General features: G+C 51.7%; 1 protein-coding gene and 1 long non-coding RNA gene across 4 annotated transcripts in view; one reads left to right on the top strand and one right to left on the bottom strand.

Annotated features, from left to right (window-relative positions):
* The window catches only part of Crybg2 (crystallin beta-gamma domain containing 2), a 29127-nt gene extending 15109 nt beyond the window's left edge, over positions 1-14018 (top strand). For all 3 annotated transcript variants that reach the window (XM_070037562.1, XM_070037564.1, XM_070037563.1), the window contains exons 7-20: positions 221-347; positions 1080-1115; positions 1721-1857; positions 2015-2141; positions 2327-2466; positions 2573-2699; positions 3019-3051; positions 3173-3285; positions 5799-5928; positions 7733-7872; positions 8483-8606; positions 10710-10868; positions 13528-13687; positions 13785-14018. In XM_070037562.1, coding sequence (XP_069893663.1) covers positions 221-347; positions 1080-1115; positions 1721-1857; positions 2015-2141; positions 2327-2466; positions 2573-2699; positions 3019-3051; positions 3173-3285; positions 5799-5928; positions 7733-7872; positions 8483-8606; positions 10710-10868; positions 13528-13687; positions 13785-13873 — 1642 coding nt within the window. In that variant the 3' untranslated portion in view covers positions 13874-14018. The remainder of the gene's footprint in view (positions 1-220; positions 348-1079; positions 1116-1720; positions 1858-2014; positions 2142-2326; positions 2467-2572; positions 2700-3018; positions 3052-3172; positions 3286-5798; positions 5929-7732; positions 7873-8482; positions 8607-10709; positions 10869-13527; positions 13688-13784) is intronic.
* A 1300-nt stretch (positions 14019-15318) lies between these two features.
* On the bottom strand, positions 15319-17461 carry LOC138838261 (uncharacterized). The gene is made up of 2 exons (XR_011375577.1): positions 17055-17461; positions 15319-15755 (listed from the first exon to the last, which is right to left on the bottom strand). It is a non-coding gene; the product is annotated as an uncharacterized lncRNA (long non-coding RNA).
* Between the last annotated feature and the right edge of the window lie 3974 nt (positions 17462-21435).

The following is a 21435-nucleotide window of genomic DNA, read 5'->3' on the forward strand; positions in this document are numbered from 1 at the left end:
CAACAGGGGGTTTGTAAGTGGTTATGTGTATGGGGAAGAACTCTCCAGCAGCTGTGTGAAACTGGAGGAAAGGAATGGCTACTATGAGAGGACATAGGGCTGAAATATCCTCTTGAGTGTCTTTGGGCAAGTTTTCTCCCAAACCTCCCGGGATCCTCTAAACCTACTCTACTGTTCTACCTTGGAGTCTAAGGTACAGTGGCCTTTCTACTTCCCCTAGGTGGCTGCTATACCCTAAACCATTCTTTGAAGATGCTCCCTACATCCTGGAGCCTGGAGAGTACCCTACCTTGGAAGCCTGGGGCACATCGGACTCCAGGGTGGGCTCCCTAAAGCCTATGAAATTGGTAAGGAGTAGGAAATACCTACAGGCCTCTCTGCCCTGGGTCCCAGGGGATATGGCCCTACATTTGTATGCAGGAGAGGAAAAATAAGTGTAGAACGGAATGCTTTGGTATCCCCTGGGAACTTCTACTGGGAATGGGGCTGGAGGAGAGGGAGAATATAGGTCACCCATTTTTAATGGTCTCAGGGTCAAGAAGTTCTATCTGTCTTCCTCACTTCTGGACTGGTGTCTCAAAAATCTCTCCTTGGGCTGGGAAGGTGGCTCAGTGGTAGAGTGCTCTCCTTGCATGCGTGAGGCCCTGGGTTCGATTCCTCTGCACCACATAAGCAGAAAAAAAAAAGCCGGAAGTGGTGCTATGGCTCAAGTGGTAGCACGCTAGCCTTGAGCTAAAGAGCTGAGGGACAACGCTCAGGCCCAGAGTTCAGGCCCTACGACCAGACCCAAAAAAAAAAAAAAAATCTCTCGCCGGGCTCGCTGGTGGCTCACGCCTGTAATCCTAGCTACTCAGGAGGCTGAGATCTGAGGATCGCGGTTCAAAGCCAGCCCAGACAGGAGAGACCGTGAGACTCCTATCTCCAATAAAACCACCAGAAAACCGGAAGTGGCACTGTAGCTCAAGTGGTAGAGCGCTCGCCTTGAGCTGAAGAGCTGAGGGACAGTGCCCAGGCCCAGAGTTCAAGCCCCACGACCGACAAAAAAAATAAATAAATAAAATAAAATCTCTCCTTTGCAGGGCTGTCCAAGTGTGGAGAAGCCTGGGGAGCCCAAGGTAAGGGCCTGGGCTTCAGGATCGGAGAGTGTCTTTGTATGTTGTGGTGGTTGGGGTGGCGGTATGGTACCCTGGGGTGGAAGGCAAAGAGCAGGCACGAGGAGGGGCCCAGAAGCTGGGTCTAGGAGAGTAGACCTAAAAGCCTTACTAGAAAATAGCTTTTGGTAAGCCGGGCGCTGGTGGCTCACGCCTGTAATCCTAGCTACTCAGGAGGCTGAGATCTGAGGATTGCAGTTCAAAGCCAGCCCGGGCAAGAGAGACCGTGAGACTCCTGTCTCCAATAAACCACCGGAAAACCGGAAGTTGTGCTGTAGCTCAAGTGGTAGAGCGCTCGCCTTGAGCTGAAGAGCTGAGGGACAGCGCCCAGGCCCAGAGTTCAGGCCCCACGGCCGACAAAAAAAAAAAGAAAAGAAAAGAAAATAGCTTTTGGTGTGTAAGAACCAGGCCAGAAGTGGAGACAGGAATTAGGCACAGGGAGGGAGCTCTGTGAGAGGGTGGGGATTCTTGGGGGAGCTCCTGGCTCATGCTAGTTAGACTGACTTTTGGGCTGGTTAGGTGTTTTTGGGTCCAGATGACACCCCATCGATCTGATATCTTTTCTCTAGGCAGTGGTGTATGAAGCCCCAGGTTTTCAGGGCCGGAGCTGGGAAGTAAGCAGAGACATCTACAACCTTCAACAGCCAGAGGACAGCCAGAGCCCCAATCTGGCCTCTGTGGGGTCCCTACGAATTCTTGGGGGCTGGTGAGGATTTAGCATGATTCCTTTTACCTCATTGTCCCTGCTGCTTTACCCTTAGGGTGGAGAGTAAGCTAGACTGTCTGGGGTCAGAGCAGTTCTTTTAACCATAGGCTTCCTGTGACTTCATCTGTCTGTCTGTCCATCCTCCCTTTGCCTCCAGCTGGGTGGGGTACGAGAAGGAGGGCTTCCGGGGCCACCAGTACCTGCTGGAGGAGGGTGAATACGCCGACTGGTCACAGTGGGGTGGCTATGATGAGCTGTTGACCTCCCTGCGGGTCATCCGGACGGTAAGCAAGGGCAGATGGACTGACTGCCTCTGGACCTCCCCAGTCTGTGGGAAGAATGTGTACCCCTTTTCTAGTTCTCCCAGGAAGTGCTTGCTCTCGGAGGGCTGGTCTCTCCCCCTCCCCGGTGGGTTCTCTGGAATCTGGATACTCCTGGTGGTTTCCATCTAACTGTCCCTGGGGCCCAGGACTTCGGGGACCCGGCCGTGGTGCTGTTTGAGGCCATGGACTTCGAGGGGCGCGGCGTGGAGGTGAGCTCCTCACTGCCCGACGTGGAGCTCGTAGGGCACGGGCCACGCACACAGGCCATCCACGTGCTCAGCGGCGTGTGAGTGACGGGGCTGGGGCCCTGCGTGGGCCTGGCAGGAGTTGGGTCGGTGCCGGGACCGGTCCTGGCTCCGCCCCCGCCGACCCGAGTCCCGCCCTTCCTGCAGGTGGGTGGCCTACGAGCAGGTGGGCTTCTCCGGGGAGCAGTACGTGCTGGAGAAGGGCGTGTACCGCAACTGTGATGACTGGGGCTCGGGCAACAGCGCCCTCGCCTCGCTGCAGCCAGTCTTGCAGGTGCACACAGGCTTGTGGGCGGAGTCGGGTGGGAGGGCGGGGCGGGAGGGGCCGGCACGCAGGAATCATTGGACGAGACTGTCGAGGGCGGGGCCGCAAGCGGGGCGGGTCTCACTGAGGAGGGACAGTATTTCGCGGAGGGGGCGTGGCAGACGGGCCACGAGCTCGTGGGGGCGGGGCTCTCGGAAGGGGCGGGGCCAAGGGGGGCGTGGCTAGCATCTGCCCGCGCAATCCGAGAACTATGTGGTTTTGAAACCTTATTGATGCATCGCGTCATCCTGTCCCTCCTTGAGTCTTGAACCGGGTCCTTTCTCTTCAGGTTGGGGAGCATGACCTGCACTTTGTCTCAAAGGTAAGGAAGCGACCCCACAAGGGGCTGGTGGCGCCCACATCCTCTTCCCTCATTTAAAAGCTCCTCCTCCCTCCTCCATTCCCTCTGCCCTGTCCCATCGCCCCCCCTTCCCTCCCGCCAGATTCAACTTTTCTCCGGACCCGACTTCTTGGGCGATCACATCTCCTTCGAGGATGACCAGGCTTCTCTGCCTCCCTCCTTCCAGCCCCAGTCCTGTCGTGTGCATGGTGCCAGGTGAGGAGACGAGGTGGAGCTCAGGGTGTGCTTGGGGGTGAGGGTGGAGGTGGGGGGCACCTTTTAGGTGCATGGGAGTGTTCTGTCCCTAGTCATTCCATTTTATTTAACTTTATTTTTTCCATATGTTTACATAATGTACTTCAATAAAATTTACACCCTCCAGTCCTTTCGTGTGTGTAGCTGAAGACCGAACTCAGAGCTTTGCATTCAAATGCTGAGCCTGCATGAGCTAAATCCCAGCCTCCCCCTCTAGTAGTCTGTACCCCCATTCCCCTATTTTTAAACAACTTTTGTGTGTTTATATGTGTGCCTACTCTGAGGCTTGATCTCAGAGCCTGGGTGCTGTTCCTGAGCTTTATTGCTCAAGGTTAGCACTCTACCACTTGAGCCACAGCCCCACTTCCAATTTTTTTTGACAGTTAATTGGAGACAAAAGTCTCATAGACTTTCTTGCTCAGGTTGGCTTTGAGCTGTGATGCTCAGATTTCAGCCTCCTGAGTAGGAAGGATTACAGGCATGACCTACCAGCTCCCAATCTTGTTGCCGTTTTCTTTTTCTTTTTCTTTTTCTTTTTTTTTTGCTGATCCTGGGACTTGAACTCAGGGCCTGGGTGCTGTCCCTGAGCCTCTTTGTGCTCAAGCTAGTGTTCTACCACTTGAGCCACAGAGCCATTTCCAGCTTTTTCTAAGTAGTTTATTGGAGATAAGAGTCTCAGGAACTTTTCTGCCTGGGCTGGGTTCAAACTGTGATCCTTCAATCTCAGCCTCCTGAGTAGTTAGGATTGTAGGCATGAGCCTCCAACACCTAGCTTTTATTTTTCCTTTTGTATTGGGGATGGAACCCATGTCATTGCACTTGCTAGTCAAGCACATTGTCACTGAGCTACATCCCAGCCTGTTACTGTTTTTTTTTTTTTTTTTGGTCAATCATGGGGCCTGAACTCTAGGCCTGGGCATTGTCCCTGAGCTCTTCAACTCAAGGCTAGCACTCTACCACTTGAGCCACAGCGTCATGTCTGGCTTTTTCTGCTTATGTGCTGCTGAGGAACCCAGGGCCTCATGCATGCAAGGCAAGCGCTCACTGAGCCACCTTCCCAGCCCTGTTCTTTCATATGCTCAAATGACCCACCTTTGGCTTAATGGGAACACCCTCAGGTTGTTATGGGGTCCTTTTGATCTGACCCCAAAAGTTTTGGGAATTTCCTTGTTTTTTCTACCTGTGGACCACTTTGTATATTTCTTGCCCCAATGAGCCACTTCCTAAGGAACTCTGGTTCCTTCCAGTGGAAGTAGTATGTGAAGATAAAAGTCTGTATGCAGCCGGGCACCAGTGATCATGCCTGTAATCCTAGATACTCAGGAGGCTGAGATCTGAGGATCACAGTTCAAAACCAGCCCAGGCAGGAAAGTCCATGAGACTCTTATCTCCAATAAACCACTAGAAAACTGGAAGTGGCGCTGTGGCTTAAGCAGTAGAGTGCTTGCCTTGAGCTGAAGAGCGCAGGGACAACGCCCAAGCCCAGAGTTCAAGCCCCACAACCAACCCCCCAAAAATAAAGTCTGTATGCTAGTTATAATAGCAGTATTTGTATGAACAATAGAAACCATTGAAAGCTCTTTGAGGTTTCTTTGTGGTTCTTTCTATCTTCAAGGTATTCACTTACATCTCGTTACATATGCATTATTCATATGTATGTATGGGGCTGGGAAGGTGGCTCAGTGGTAGAGTGCTTGCCTTGCATGCATGAGGCTCTGGGTTCAATTCCTTAGCACCACATAAGCAGAAAAAGCCGGAAGTGGTGCTGTGGCTCAAGTGTTAGAGCGCTAGTCTTGAGTTGAAGAGCTCAAGGACAGCTCCCAGGCCCAGAACTCAGGCCCTACGACCGATTCCCCCACCCCCCTAAAAAAGTGGTATGTACAGACATTTGAAATCATCTTTGTTTTTGTATGGCTACCACCAACTTGGAATACAATTAGATTGATTAATTTCTTTTTTTTGCTAGTCCTAGATTTTGAACTCAGAGCTTGGGCACTGTTCCTGAGCCTCTTTGTGCTCAAGGCTAGCACTCTACCACTTGAGCCACAGCACCACTTCTGGCTTTTTCTGTTCATGTGCTACTGAGGATGGGCAATCTTTATTTTTATTAATTAGTTGTACAAAGGGGTTTCAATTTCAGAAGTCAGATTATGAGTCCAATGCATCTTGGTCAGTGTCACCCCTTCCAGGGTTCTCCCCCATCTTTCCCCAGCCCATCCTTGCCCTCCAGGTCAATTTATGACCTGGTTTTTGAAGGATGTCTTTGAGATAGACTCCTAGCTATGCTGAGTAGCTACACAGTGTGTTGCTTGATATTGCTGAATTCTCCCACTGGGGCAATAGGATTTCTTCCAGTCCTTTTGTAAGTCTAACCCATCCCTGCTGCTGCTCATTCTGGGCCTCCCCTCCTGGCTGTCAGGGTGTGCAGCATGCTAGGGTGACTGCCCACCTTCCTCCACTCTTCCCCTCTGAAGCTGGATCCTGTTTGATGAACCGAATTTCAAGGGAGACCAGCACATTGTCTCCGAGGGCGAGTTCCCCACTCTCACCGCCATGGGCTGCCTGGCCTCCACAGTTCTGGGCTCTCTCCAGAAAGTCCCTTTGGTGAGTCCCCCAATCCAGTGCAACCCCAGAGGCAGATCCTGCTGGGGGAGTCCTGGGCACAAAGTCTTGTCTTCCTTAAGGGGCCTGGCAGGAGCTAAACACAGTCTTTCTCAGATTCCCCGGATGTCCTGGACTTTGTGGCGTACTGGCCAGTTCAGCTTTTAGGTTTATGGAGGATCCGCTGAGATAGGTCTGGGGACACAGCTCTGCCATCAAGAAACCCAGGGTCTGCACGGACCTCAAGGTTACAGTACAGACTAGGGTGTGCTGATGAGAGGTACTATGGGGACAGGGCAAGCTGACACTCAGGGTGTGCCCACCACCAGCAATACCTGGGGGATGTTGTGTGCAAGGAGAGGCATCAGATCAGGATCTACTAGGAAGATGGCCCCGCAGCAGGCGTGGATTGGGAGGGAACAGCGAGGCAGGTGGCGGGAAGGCTGCCTCAGTGATGGAGAAGGAGCAGTGAAGTCTGGGACCAGGAAAGAGTTAGACAAAAGTGACCCCAGCCCTACTGGAGGACTGGGTAACCAAGGGGGGATCAGCGGTCCGAACAGCTGATGTTGGGTTAAGCGCAGAGAAAACACGCATAGGCCCCCCCAAGTACCAAGGCCTTACACTCTTACCACACCCCTGCGAATGTGCTACCATGGCTAGATGTGGAAACTGAGGCACATAGCTGCTCCCCCTCCCCCCACCCCATAACTTGCTCCAAGTTATACCACTGGAAACAGAACTGGCTCTGCAATCTGTGTCCCTTACTGCCGCGGGCTGGGTTCTAAGGACAGACAGATAAAGGTCTGAAACTTAAGGACAGACAGATGAGGGTCTGAAGCTCAGCTTTGGGGCTTTGGATAAACAGGTTCATCTTCTCTGTTCATTTCCCCTTTATTGAAAGCGGGTCATAGCAGGGCGCTGGTGGCTCACAACTATAATCCTAGCTACTTAGGAGGCTGAGATCTGGGGGATCACAGTTTGAAGCCAGCCCAGATAAGAAAGTCCCTGAGACTCTTGCCCCCAATTAACCATCCGAAAACTGGAAGTGGAGCTGTGACTAGCCTGGAGCAAAAAGAGCTCAGGGACAGTGCCTAGGCCCTGAGTTCAAGTCCCTTGACTGCCACCAACAGCAACAACAACCAAAAAAAAGATGGGGGGAGAAGGGGGGTCATGATAGTATCCACCTTACAGAGTTGTTGACTTATAATGAGAGCAGGTGGAGCACTTGGCCCAGGATCTGACATGCAGTGAGCCCGGGAAATGAGCATCACTGCTGTTATCTAATATTATACATTGTAAGGATGGAAGGGGGGGGGGGAGGAAATATAGAAAGAACTGTAAGTTTCTGGTCTGGTCATTCATATTTTTGTTTTTATACCTGTACTGGGGCTTGAACTCTGGTCCTGAGTGCTGTCCCTTAGCTTTTCACTCCAGGCTGTCACTCTAGCACTTGAACCACAGCACTACTTCCAGCTTTTTGCTGGGTAATTGGAGATGAGTCTCCACAGACTTTCTTGTCTGGGCTGGGTTTGAACCCTGATCCTCAAGATTTCAGCCTCCTGAGTAAGTAGGGTTACAGGTGTGAGCCACGGGCCATTAATGCTTGGAAATGCCATTTACCAGAGAAGATGTTTGTGGGAAAGTTGGGGCCCAGTCTGTCCCCAGCTTGGACTGGATGGAGAATCTGGGGATGGCACACTGGCAGTGAACAGTCTCAGGAGCCATGTAGGTCCTCAGGACACACGTGGGAGTCCACGTGTTGGGCCTGGGGCTCTCCTGGCCTCACCCCTCCTCTACCCTGCCCTAGCACTTTTCAGAGCCCGCCATTTTCCTGTATGGCCTGGAGTGCTTTGAAGGGAAGGAGATCGAGCTCCGAGGGGAAGTGCGGAGTCTGCAGGCTGAGGGCTTCAACAACCACGTGCTGTCCGTGCGGATCAAGGGGGGCGTGTGAGTGGGGCTGCGGGGGTGGGGGTGGGAGCATGAGGGAGGCAGGGGCTCTGGTGGGGAGAGAGGGGTACATGCAGACTGGGCAGAGTCTCTTCTTCTTGGGGCCTGGACTTCAGCCCCATGGGTTTCTGAGCCCCCACTTTGCCCTGTAAACCCCATATCTATTTTCCAGCCTCCTTCTCGCCTCCCACCCCACTCCAGCCCTGTGTCCCTGGGACCCTGGGCCCAGCATGAGAGAGAGGAGGTGGAGGTTATTTGGGGGGGGGCACAGGGGGGGTTGGTCATGGGGCCTGAACTCTGGGCCTGGGTGCTGTCCCTGAGCTCTTCAGCTCAAGGCTAGCGCTCTACCACTTGAGCCACAGCGCCACTTCCAGTTTTCTGATGGTTCATTGGAGATAAGAATCTCACGGACTTTCCTGCCTGGGTTGGCTTTGAATCGTGATTCTCAGATCTCAGCCTCCTGAGTAGCTAGGATTACAGGCGTGAGCCTCCAGGCCTGGCTGAGATTATTATTCTGACATTTGTGTCTCCTTCTCTTCTGTCTGTCTGTCTGTCTGTCTGTCTGTCTGTCTGTCTTCTTCTCTGTGTCCCTGGCACCTGCCAAGTGCAGCTGGGTACTGTGTGAGCACAGTGACTTCCGGGGCCGCCAGTGGCTGGTGGGCAGCTGTGAGATCACCAACTGGCTGACCTACAGTGGCACACAAAGGGTGGGCTCCCTCTACCCCATCAAGCAGGTGGGTGGCGCATCGGGGTGGCCGTGCCTGGCTGCGCCTGTCCCTGGGTGTGCCTGTCTGGGAGGGAGTGTTTGGGTGCTTTTGCCACAAAAGTGGGGTTCATTGTCTAATCAGGCCTGGCCCTGCCTAGCTTGTAAGACCAGACAAGACTCAGTGCAATATGGCTATACACAGTTTTCTCTAAATCAACTTGCTCTGTGTGTGTGTGTGTGTGTGTGTGTGTGTGTGTGTGTGTGTGTGTGTGTGTGTGTGTGTATGTGCGTGCCAGCCTTGAGGCTTGAACTCAGGGTCTTGAGGCTTGAACTCAGGGTCTGGGCATTGTTCCTGAGCTTATTTGTTCAAGGCTAATGCTCTACCACTTGAGCCACAGCTCTACTTCTAGCTTTTGGATGGTTAATTAGAGATAAGAGTCTATTGAATTTGTCTGCCTGGGCTAGCTTTGAACCTTGATCCTCAGATCTTAGCCTGAGTGGTAAGGATTATAGGTGTGAGGCACCAGTGCCTGGCTTTACTCCGTACTTTGTCTTAAGGAATAATATTCTTTAGCCCGTGGGTTTGCTGCCTATGTACGCAGGTTTTCCACACAGGACTGAGAATTTTCTCCCGTGTCTGGTAGGATGCATAGCTGACTTTCCTGGGCTCTGTATATGAAAGCTCCAGGCTTGGCCACGCGTGGGTCTAGTTACCACACGCATGCGATTTTGGGGTGGCAAGGCTGTGGGATCTGTGTATGTGCACCTGCACATGGGTGTGCCCATCTGTGGTATGCATTGTCTTTGTGAGTGCTTGAACACACGTCGGGCCCCTGTTGAGTGGGGGTTTGTGTGTGAGGCTGTTTGTACAGTCCCCATTCACAGACTCATATAGCTGGAAGGAACCCTGGAGATTAGCTCCAACCCTCACATTTTACAAATGGGGAAATAGAGGCCCAGACAAGTGGACAAGGATTTGCTCTGCAATCTCGGACAAGTATTGTCCCTCCACAGACCTCCATTTCCTGATCTTTAAAATGGGGAGAGCATATAGATTCATGGGTTTATCTGAGGCCTGGAGACCTGGAATGTGGTGGAACCTTTGGACCAGGGCTTGAATGGGAAGCACTCAGCCCACATTAGCTGTAATTTTCTTTTATCTGGTCCTGAGGCTTGAACTCTGGGCTTCTGTTACTCAAGGCTAGCACTCTACCACTTGAGCCACAGCACCACTTCTGGCTTGTTCCAAGTAGTTTATTGGGGATAAGAATCTTATGGACTTTCCTGACAACACTGGTTTTGAACTGTGACCCTCAGATCTCAGCCTCCTGAGTAGCTAGGATGACAGGTGTGAGCCACCAGCTCCCAACGCTAGCTAGCTGTGATTTAATTTTCTTTCCTTTTCCTTTTTTTTTTTTGGTGCCATCTTGGAGCTCAAACCCAGGGCCTGGGCACTGTTCCTGAGCTTTTGTGCTCTCTACCACTTGAGTCATAGATCCACTTTTTTTTTTTTTTGCAGGGGGCAGAGGGGTGGAGCTGGCTTCAAACTGTGATTCTCAGATCTCAGCCTCCTGAGTAGCTGGTATTACAGATAGGAGCCACTGGGGCCTGGCTTGTGAGCTGTAATTATTATTACTACTGCTGTTATTACCCCACATGGAGAGCCACACTGATTTGTGGTGTGGTACTCACCGCATCATGGCCTCTCTTTGGCATGGGCATGTGAAAGCATTTCTATGTGTGTGTGTGTGTGTGCGTGTACGTGTATGCACACATGCATGTGCATGTGTGTGCATCTGAATCCCTCCATACATCTCCGAATTGATCTGGCAGGAAGTAGGCTGGGGTGAGGCCTGGCTGTTTTCTAGGCTGTGTGAGTCTGGTGGCTGCATCTAAGTGTGTCTTTGCCCTCTGTGAACTTCTGTGCCACGACTCCGTGGGCCAGAGGCATTCCCACACACATAGAACTGTGTGTGTATGTGTTTTATGCATGTGTCCACAGTATGTGTGCATAAGAAGGGGAGACTTGGGAGCAGGCTGTGGAGGCCTGGTCTTGGGAAGATGCGGAGCTGAGGCTGGGAGGCCATGCCTGTCTTCGGTCTCCTGACTCTCTGCCTCTTCATTCCCCCAGCGCCGAGCCTACTTCCGTCTGTGGAATTCAGCCCTGGGGGGATTCCTGGCAGTGCCAGACCGTGTGGAGGACATGAAGGCAGGCCGTGTGGTTGTGTCCGGGCCCCAGGCCAGGGGCAGCTGCATCTGGTTCTATGAGGACGGGCTGCTGAAGAACCAGGTATGATTTAGGAGATGGCCCAGGACAGCTGAGCCCCAGTTATTTGCAAGCCTATCTTAGGGAGCCCAGCCCAGTCAGGAACGGGCCCCATGATGCCTTGGGGGAATAGAGAATGCAGGGGTAGGACCCCCCCCCCCACACACACACACCAGCAAGCCATTCTCTTCTCAGGGCCTCAGTGTGCCACACAGACAGTGACCCAGACTTTTTGTTTCTTGCCAGTACTGGGGCTGGAACTCAGGGTCTCACGCTCTCACTTGACTTTTTTTTTTGCCAGTCATGGGGCTTGAACTCTGGGCCTGGGCGCTGTCCCTATGCTCTTCGGCTCAAGGCGAGCGCTCTACCACTTGAGCCACAGCGCCACTTCCAGTTTTCTGGTGACTAATTGGCGATAAGAGTCTCACAGACTTTCCTGCCAGGGCTGGCTTTGAACTGGGATCCTCAAGATCTCAGCCTCCTGAGTAGCTACAATTATATGCGTGAGCCACCAGCGCCCAGCTCTCACTTGGCTTTTTTGCTAAAGGCTGATGCTCCAACACTTGAGCCATGCCTCCCTTTCCATTGAATCCTTGTAATAATGATATCCACTCTGTATTTTTCTTTTTTGTCGGTCGTGGGGCTTGAACTCTAGGCTCGGGCGCTATCCCTGCTCTTCAGCTCAAGGCAAGCACTCTTTTTTTTTTTTTTTTTTTGGGGTCCGGTCGTGGGGCCTGAACTCTGGGCCTGGGCACTGTCCCTCAGCTCTTCAGCTCAAGGCTAGTGCTCTACCACTTGAGCCACAGCGCCACTTCCGGCTTTTTTCTTTTTGCATATCTGGTGCTGAGGAATCGAACCCAGGGCCTTGAGCATGCAAGGCAAGCGCTCTACCACTGAGCCACCTTCCCAGCCCAAGGCAAGCACTCTTGAGCACAGCTGCACTTCCGGTTTTCTAGTGGTTTACTAGACTCACGGACTGTCCTGGCTGGGCTGGCTTTGAACTGTGATCCTCAAATCTCAGCCTCCTGAGTAGCTAGGATTATAGGTGTGAGCCACTGGCGCCTGGCTACTCTGTATTTTCCTAAGCACTTCTTTCTTGTCCCAAGTGCTAGACTATATCAGCCAAAGGTGGAAGGGACTCCTACCGTCCTGGGCTTCTGTCCCACGGGAAGAGGAAGACAGAAACAACTTACATGAGAAATATTTTACTACGTTAGGTGATGGGAAAGTGCAATGGAGAAAAGATAAATCAAGATCAGAGGCTGGGAATGTGGCTTAGTGATAGTGTTTGCCTAGCATGAAGCCCTGGGTTCAATTCCTCAGTACCACATAAACAACAACAAAGCTGGAAGTGGCACTGTGGCTCAAATGGTAGAGTGCTAGCCTTGAGCAAAAGAAGTTCAGGGACAGCGTCCAGGCCCTGAGTTCAAGCCCCAGGACTGGCAAAAAAAAAAAAAAAAAAAAAAGAAGAAGAAGGAGGAGGAGGAGGAGGAGGAAGAGGAGGAGGAGGAGGAGGAAGGTAGGCTAGGCACTGGTGGCTCATGCCTGTAATCCTAGCTACTCAAGAGGCTGAGATTAGAAGATCATGGTTGGAAGCCAGCCAGGGCAGGAAAGCCCATGAGACTCTTATCTACAACCAACTAGCAAAAAGCTGAAAGTGGAGGTGTGGCTCAAGTGATAAAGCACTAGTCTTGAGTGAAAAAACTCAGGGACAGTGCCCAGGCCCTGAGTCCCCCAAGACTGACAAAACAACAACAATAAGGAATGGAAGATAGGAGGAGGAAAGAAAATGAGGGAGGGTGATGGAGGGAACAGCAAGTACAAAGGCCCTGAGGTATCTTCATGCCAGAAATTTTCTAGGACTAGCAGTGCCAAAAGAGGAAAAAAGTAGCCAGAGATAATGGGAATGCAGTGCTTTATAGGCCATTGTTTTACGGGAGTGAGCATACTTGCTGTGTTCCAGTATTATACAAAGCCCTCCGCACAAATGTATGCTTGGCCCTATGGGCAGGTCCTAGTATACTCTTTAGTGTGTAGGTAAGGACATCAGAGCCCAGAGAGGTCAGTAATTTGCTGAAAGTCACACAGCTCCACATGTGTGGAGTTTTTTTTTCTCTCAACTTTTTTTTTTTTGGTCCGGTTGTGGGGCCTGAACTCTGGGCCTGGGTGCTGTCCCTCGGCTCTTCAGCTCAAGGCTAGCGCTCTACCACTTGAGCCACAGCACCATTTCCAGCTTCTTTTTGCTTATGTGGTGCTGAGGAATCAAACCCAGGGCCTCATGCATGCAAGGCAAGCACTCTACCAGTGAGCCACCTTCCCAGCCCTGAGTTTTTTTTTCTGGTATTAAATCCTACACTTTGAGAAACTGATCAAAGAAGACTTCTGCAGGAACTAATATTTTCCCAGCCCTTCAAACAAATAAACAAAAAGGGGCTCAGTGGCACCACATAAGCAGAAAAAGCCAGAAGTGGCGCTGTGGATCAAGTGGTAGAGCACCTTGAGCTGAAGAGTTGAGGGACAGTGCTCAGGCCCAGAGTTCAGGCCCCAGGACGGGCAAAAAAAATTCAAAATAAACAAACAACCTAGAGGACAGAGAGGCTTGCCTAGGGTCTCAGCCCTGTCAGGATTTACACCCAGAGTCCCTGTAAGGAAAACAGTGCCTAACCACCCCCTGGGGCCTCAGGTGGCCCCCACCATGAGCCTGCAGGTGATTGGACCTCCCAGCCCGGGCTCCAAGGTGGTGCTGTGGGCAGAGAGCCGCCTGCCACGCCAGACATGGAGCATCGACGAATTGGGCCACATCTGCAGCCAGATGTTTGAAGGCCAGATCCTGGATGTGAAGGGTAATGTGCGCTGTGCGCAGGGGGCCGGGCACCTGGGGGGGGCCGAGGCCAGCCTTGCCCCCAGATCTCTCTGACCACCTCTGATACCCCCCCCCAGGTGGCCGAGGCTATGATCGGGATCACGTGGTGCTGTGGGAGCTGGACAAGGACAGAGCATCCCAGATCTGGACCATCCATGTACTTTGACTGGCCCTCCTCCTCCCCAACACCCCCCCCCCCCGCCCCACCCTGCCAAGGCTTTGCTGGGATGAAATGTTTTTTAGGTTTTTGTTGTAACATAAGCTATTTTCTAATTAATATGCTGTCAGCTGTTGTCATCTCGATGTTGAGAGTTGGGGAAGAGGATCACGGGCCTTCTTTCTCTGTTTTCTTCCAGGCAGATGTGTTTTTTTTTTTTCTTTTTCTTTTTCTTTTATCTTTTAGAGGAGAGTGGCTTGGGTAGTAGGGGTGTTGTTGGAGCTCAGATGTAATGCCACCTTGGGCCACCAGGGGGAACCCTGGGATTGGACCGACATCTGTTCTGAGCCTGCTCTGAGCCCACGTAAGGCACCCGCGGTCCAGTGAAGGACTCCAGCGGGCAGGGGGAACACCCAGTGACAGGAAGGAGGACAGAGAGTGGAGCAGGACTCTCCTCAGCTACCATGCCAGGCCCGAAGGCTCCCAGGATGCAGAAAACTTTGAAGTGGAACTAGCGTAGGCACAGGGAGCTGGCCAAGACAGATGATGTCACCAGGCTCCTCTCCACCACCCCTACTCTGATCTCAAAGCACCCAAAGCAGACAGAGCCCATGTCACTAACCTGGTTGGACACAGCACCCCCTACCCCAGACCTATAGTGTGGCCATTTCTTCCAGAGAAAGGTGCCCCTGTGGCTCCAGACACCAACCGCCCAAACCCTGGAGGGGTGAGGCTATCTATAGAGTGGTTGTTGGTCTTCCCTGACACCCCGCTACCCGACCTCCCCTACTTCCCCACAACCCCTGGTGGATGGGTGAGCAGCTGCCTCCTGCTTCAACTCCAGCCCCATGGAGAGATGTAAGACCAAGTAGCTGTTCCCAGGATTTGGGAGACCCCCGCTCTCACTCTGAGTTATGGGGTGGTAGTGGAGAGTCTTGAGTTTGGGATTACCCAAGGTCTATCAGGTTGGAATAGGATCTCTGAGACCTTCACCTCCAAACACTTAGGGACATAAGTAAGGGTGAGGGGAAGGGGACAGCATCTGGGTCTCATCTCTGCAAGGACCTTGGGCACAGGAGAGCTGGGAAGCTGGGTGTGTGTGTACGGAATAACTGGGGCCCTGCTGGTGGTGTCACGGAGCTCCTCTGTGCTGATGACTTTTTTGTTTTTAATCGGTCATGGGGCTTGAACTCAGGGCTTGGACACTGTCCGAGTTTTTGCACTCAAGGCTAGTGCTCTACCTCTTTGAGCCACAGATCTACTTCCAGGTTTTTTGGGAGGGAGGGGGAAGGACATGTCTTTAATTGGAGCTAAGAGTCTCATAGACTTTCCTGCCACGATCCTCAGATCTCAGCCTCCTGAGTAGCTAGGATTACGGACGTGAGCCACTGGCGCACGGCTTGCTAAAGACTCTTGGGGACTAGGGATGACCGATGACCACACACGGGACTCCCTCCAGTCCAAGGACAACTTTATTGACCCCCCCCCAGCTGGTGGTTCTTTCCTTCTACATCATTACCTCCCCATTTTTGATCATTGCCCCCCACCCCACTTGTCAATTTCTCCCACCTGGGACCTCCGGGATCAGCCCTTCCCAAGGACTGCGGGAGGATGACTCAGGCTAGCAATGGTGGCAGCTTTTTGAAGGGGGCATAGTGCTGGGGGTGGTGAGGCTGTCACCTCAGTTGTGGTAGAAGAGGTGAATGAGGGTGCTGGTCAAGAAGAAGAAGAAACTGCCACAACCCATGTCACCAAGAGCTAGGACGCCGCTCTTGGCTGGTTTGGCAGTGGGTTTGGTAGAGCCTTTGTTGCTGCTGCGGCTGGTGGTGGTGGCAGGGGCAAGGCCGGCACCAGCAGGGGTGGTCTGATTCCCCAAGACTCCGGTTTGCATCTGCAAGAGGAGAAGTGGGGGTGCTCAGATGTGCTTGTGTATGTTGAGGGCACAGCTCCTCCAAACACGCACACAATTTCCCCTCACTCTCGGCCTTTACCAACCCAAAGTCCCGTCAGGATGTTTAGTTGATTCCTGTCTTGACACAGGCAGGAACCGAGGGTGGTCCCTGCCCAGCCTGTTCTAGAAACTTCTTTTCACCTGTCCAGACCATTAGCCTCTCGGGCTCAGAAGGAGACAAAGGAGCCCCAAGCCTGGACCTCTCGACCTTGCCAAGGGCTCCCTGACCCCCATTTTCTCATCTTCCAAATGAGGGGAGTCCAGCAGTCAGTCACGGGGAGCAGGGCTGGGTGAAAAGACCTTGGCGAAGGAGGGGGGTAGGGGATGGATGGGCCAGATGGTGACAAGTTGTCCTTAATGCTTGATCGAGCTGCAACTGAAGCTACTCTGGGTGGAAAATCAACTATTTTGGGTGGTTATCGAGCTATCTTTGCTGCTTGAACAAATTGTTCTTGATCAAGAACTTGATGACACCTGTCTGCTATATTGACTAAGAAAGCCCTCTCTGGCCACATGGAAATTGTGGAAGCCGCTGTCTGGAACGGCATTGATTCTGAGACACCTGTGTTGCATTACTGCATCCCCAGGCTTCTCTCAGGCAGGGGTGGGGGACCCTCTGCCACTTCCAAGAACAGAGCAGCCTCTGTTGGGGACATTCATTTCCACAGGCTCCCAGTAGAGGGGACCATCCTCACCAGGCTGAGTCCTCGCTTTCCTCCATTCCCTAGTAATGCACAGCTCCTTGTGAAGCCCTGCGTGCCTGGCGCCCTAGGAGGATCCCCACAGGGGAATAAGGCTTCTACTCAGGCAGCTTTTGTTGTTGCTGAACTCAGGGCCCAGGGGCTGTCCCTGATCTCTTTGTGCTCAAGGCCAGCCCTCTACCACTTGAGCCACAGCACCACTTCCAGCTTTTGAGTGGTGAATTGGAGATCAGAATCTCAAGGGGACTTTTTCTGCCCAGGCTGGCTTTGAACCGTGATCCTCAGATCTCAGCCTCCTGAGTAGCTAGGATTACAGGCGTGAGCCACTGGTGCTCAGCCTTTGTGCACTGACCACAGCTAGGCTGGGAGCCCAGACACGCAGACCTCCATAGCCCTGGTCCCTGCTGGAGCCTGACTGCATCTGTCCCCATGGCAGAAGGCTGGGTCCTCCAGGAGCCTGCATGCTCTCCTGCCCATGCCGGGAGAGTGGTCGGGAGAGTCCTGCAATGGCTCCAGGGGCTCCAGGGGCTGCTCCTACCTGAATGGTGAGCAGGAAGATGATGGCCAGTAGGAGAAAGAGGAAGCCCTTCATCCTGGAAGGATCTTGCCAGGCTTTCGGTAGCAGCTTCAGGAGAGGAACTGAGGGTTGTCTGCGGCGCGTCTCTCGGCTTAGCTGCTTTTGAACTAGGAGGCGGGAGGGGCAGGGGAAGGAAGGAGGGCCTTAAGGGTGGGGAGGGCAGCGGCTTCTTTCCTGCAGAACTGGGGGTGGATAAAACCAGACTCAAGGTGCCCAGACCCAATAGATGAGTTCTTTGGCTAAGGACCAGGTTAAGTGCCAGCACATAAGTGATCAGCAAAGCCAAAGGGGCAGCTGGAGAGAGTTGAACCTTGGATCTGAAATCATGGTTTGACCGACCACATGACAAACTCTGGGACTCCAGGTCCAAAATGCTATCGCTGAGCCATGTTCAGAAGGATCAAATGCAGTGATAGACCATTCTATTTGATTTCTTTTGCTCTTACAACATGGCCATAGCTGGCTTTGAACTCACAGTCATCCTGCTTTAGCCTTCTTAATGCTGAGATTTTAGGCACACACCACCATGCTCTACTAATAATAACCCAGTGCAAAAAAGTAACAATAGTAAATATTATATAAATGGTGTGTGTGTGTGTGTGTGTGTGTGTGTGTGTGTGTGTGTGTGTGTGTGTGTGTGTGTGTGTGTGTGTGTGTGTGTAAGACAGGCAAAAGGTAGGAACTGAAGGTAAGAGCAGAAGGAATGTAGGTTTCAAGATAAAGTTGCAACTTCCAAGTGAAGGTTCTGAGCGTGCTTAGATTCAGGAAGGGGCAACAGGTTTCTATGCAAACAAGGGAGCCCTGGGCTGGCTTTGAGTCAGGCCCCGTTCTCTCTCAGCCTCAGGTTCCTCATTTCAAGTGAGAAGACAGAAAGGGATTCTTTCTTTCTCTCTTTCTTTCGTCAGTCATGGGGCCTGAATTCTGGGCCTGGGTGCCGTCCCTCAGCTCTTCAGCTCAAGGCTAGTGCTCTACCACTTGAGCCACGGCACCACTTCCAGCTTTTTTTCTGCTTATGTGGTGTTGAGGAATCGAACCCAGGGCATCGTGCATGAAAGGCAAGCACTCTACCACTGAGCCACCTTTCCAGCGCTCTTTCTGAAATTTCTTAACAGCTAGTGTTTTGTGCTTAGGGTGAAAATACAGGTAGTAGGTTGTGTGTAGGGAGCTAGGTAGAGGGACAAGCAAAGTACAGGGGACAGGATTTGGGTGGGGAGCAGCTGGGAAGTCCCAGGGAGGGGTGGGGTGAGGGGATGAACCCCACAGATATTGGATGGTGCTCTGTTCTACCCAGGGATGCAGGCAGGAGCTTTTTAAAGGTCCGGTTATGGGGCCTGAACTCTGGGCCTGGTCGCTGTCCCTCAGCTCTTCAGCTCAAGGCTAGTGCTCTACCACTTGAGCCACAGCGCCACTTCCGGCTTTTTTCTTTTTCCTTATGTGGTGCTAAGGAATTGAACCCAGGGCCTCATGCATGCAAGGCAAGCACTCTACCACTGAGCCACCTTCCCAGCCCCAATATTATTATTTTTTTAATCATTGTCTCTATTTGATTGAAAAAGTGCTTTGTTCAGAGTCATAAATAATGGTGGGTCCACTCTGCTCAGAACTTGACTCCATGTCTCTGTGAAGCCACAGCCGTGTATGTAATCTCCCTCCCCCTCCTCCCCCCGTTGGTCATGGGGCTTGAACTCTGGGCCTGGACATTGTCCCTCAGCTCTTCAGCTAAAGGCTAGCACTCTACCACTTGAGCCACAGCGCCACTTTGGTTTTCTGGACATAAGTGTTTCATGGACTTTCCTGCCCTGGCTGGCTTTGAACCTCGAACCTCAGATCTTAGCATCCTGAGTAGTTAGGGTTACAGGTGTGAGCCACCAGCACCCAGCTCATGTGTGTAGAGCCTGTCTAGAATTCATTGATTATGTCCCAATTTCTGTCCTGCTTCCATGGGCCCCGGAGTTGACTCTGCAGCCCAATTCCTACTTGGCCTTCTCTCCCCCATGAGTCCATGGGCTTCTTATTTACATACCAGATGGTAAGGGGACTGCCCCATACTTTCCTTCTATAGTTCAGTGCCTTGGGTCACAAGCCTAGGTGGCACTGGAGTGGCTTCAAAGGGCTTTCTCTCCATCAAGGTTGAGACCAACTCAAAGAATAAAGAAGTGAAAGTCAAGACGAGAGAGAAACAGGAAGTGGAGAGGAGGCAAGTGGGTAGGAAGGGAAGTGAGAGGAGGCCCCACCCATTCACTATCTCCCCTCCCCTGGTCCTTTACCATGTGGCGCCCAGGTTCTCAGCTGCCTTGCTGTACCTGGGAGAGGCCATCTGGGAGCTGGAGGAGCAGCAGGTGCAGGGAGGCCCTGCCCGGTTCATGAGGCCCATGCTGAAACCCAAGATTGGTCTGTTGAAAATGACCCAGCACTAGGCAATCTCTTCCCTATTATTGGAAAGAACTGAGCCTGAGGGCCAGCTGTGTGGAAAAGACAGTTAAATACTGGCCATAACTTTCTATTGATTTTCATGGATTCATTCATTCATTCCAAGTCCCAAGGGCCCCCTTAGTTGAAAATGACTCTAAGGTGATGGTCTGATATATGACTTGCCTGTTACCCTTCCAATCCTACACAGCCTCAAAGGTAGTACAGATAGGTGTCAGCCATGCCAAGAGCACAGTGAAAGTAAAGCATCCACTCTGCTACCACACCCCGCCCGCCTGCATGTCATGGCTTCAGTTATTCTGGGCAGCAGCAAGCTCTGTGCTGAGTTACCCATGAGAAGAATTGCGAGCTGGTACAGAAACGCGCTGCCATTTGTCTACCTTTTTCCTGCAAGTATTTTGTCACTTCCAGAAGAGACAGCTGAAGAACTGAGGTGAAGGCTGCGTACCCATGGCGCATGCCTATAATCCGAGCTACTCAGGAGGCTGAATTTGGAAGATCATAGTTCAAAGTCAGTCTGGGCAGTTTTCTCCATGAGAACTCTTATCTTCAATTAACCAGTAAAAAGCTGGAAGTGAAGTTGTAGCTCAAGTGGTAGAGTGTTAACCTTCAGCCCCAAAGCTAAGAGACTTCACCCAGGCCCTGAGTTTAAGCCCCAGTACCAACACACACACACACACACACACACACACACACACACACACACACACACACACACACACACACACACACACACACAAACTTGAGCTGAGCTCTCTATATATTTATGGGGCAAAAAGGAGAAAAAATAATTCAGGACCCCATAAAAAAAGAAGGCCTTGATAAACTTTCCAATTTGGCTTAGAGTTTGGAGCATGAGAAATTACACTTGAGAAATCAGAGTGAACAAGAAATTGCAGCCTGACCTTTGGTAATAAGCAAAAAACAAGAGAAGGAACAGATAATGAAGTTGCACAGAAGATCCAAGCAGTAAAATTATCAATAAAACTTTCAAATAATTATGCCTCATGTGTTCAAAGATATTTTTTTTAAAAAGATAGAGAGATGGAAATTATCGTAAAGAACCAGTTAGGCTAGACACTGGGGGCTCACACCTGTAATCCTAGCTACTCAGGAGGCTGAGATCTGAGGATTGCGGTTCAAAGCCAGCCCGAGTAGGAAAGTCCATGAGACTCTTATCTCCAATTAACCACCAGAAAACTGGAAGTGGCGCTATAGTTGAACTGAAGAGCTGAGGGACAGAGTTCAGGCCCCATGACTGATAAAAAAGAAAAAGAAAAAAGAACCAGTTGTAAATTCCAGAACTGAGAGATACATGAATAGAAATGAAGAATTCAGTGTGGAGTTTAATCCCAAATCAGGGACAGCTGAAGAGAGAATTAGTGAAATGAAGGATAGATCAGAAGGAAATACACATTGTAGCATAATATAATAACTGCCTGCTCTGCGTCTGGTTTAAACTCTTGGTCCTCAGCTGTGGGCAAAAGGACATGGTCCCTGCTTTACGGAGCTGACATTCAAACTCAGTGCTGAGTAAATCAATGCTATGAGGAAACCAAGAGGATAGTGTGAGAAGAAAGAGATGAGGAGTGGGGGACATATTCTAGGCAACTGGTCAGGACAGGCCGCTCACAAGCAGGGGTGACAGTGAATGGAGGAGTCTAGGTAGGAAAAGCATGGGGACTGCTAAGCCATACCAGTTTCACAATGTTCTTTAGTGACTGTCCCCAGGGCCTAGCAGTCTCAGGGGGGTAAGTACTCAGTGTGTACTTGTTCAGTGACAGAGTGGAATATAGCAGGGGTGGAGAGAGGAGAAGGGCATTGTAGCACATATTACAGTGTGATCTGTCCTGAACTTTTCACCCTTTCTCAGCCAGGGTGAAAAGCACCAAATAGCACCATATAGCATTCA

Source organism: Dipodomys merriami, unplaced genomic scaffold, assembly GCF_024711535.1.
Source record: "Dipodomys merriami isolate MVZ:Mamm:240054 unplaced genomic scaffold, mDipMer1.0.p SCAF_28, whole genome shotgun sequence".
Taxonomy (NCBI): domain Eukaryota; kingdom Metazoa; phylum Chordata; class Mammalia; order Rodentia; family Heteromyidae; genus Dipodomys; species Dipodomys merriami.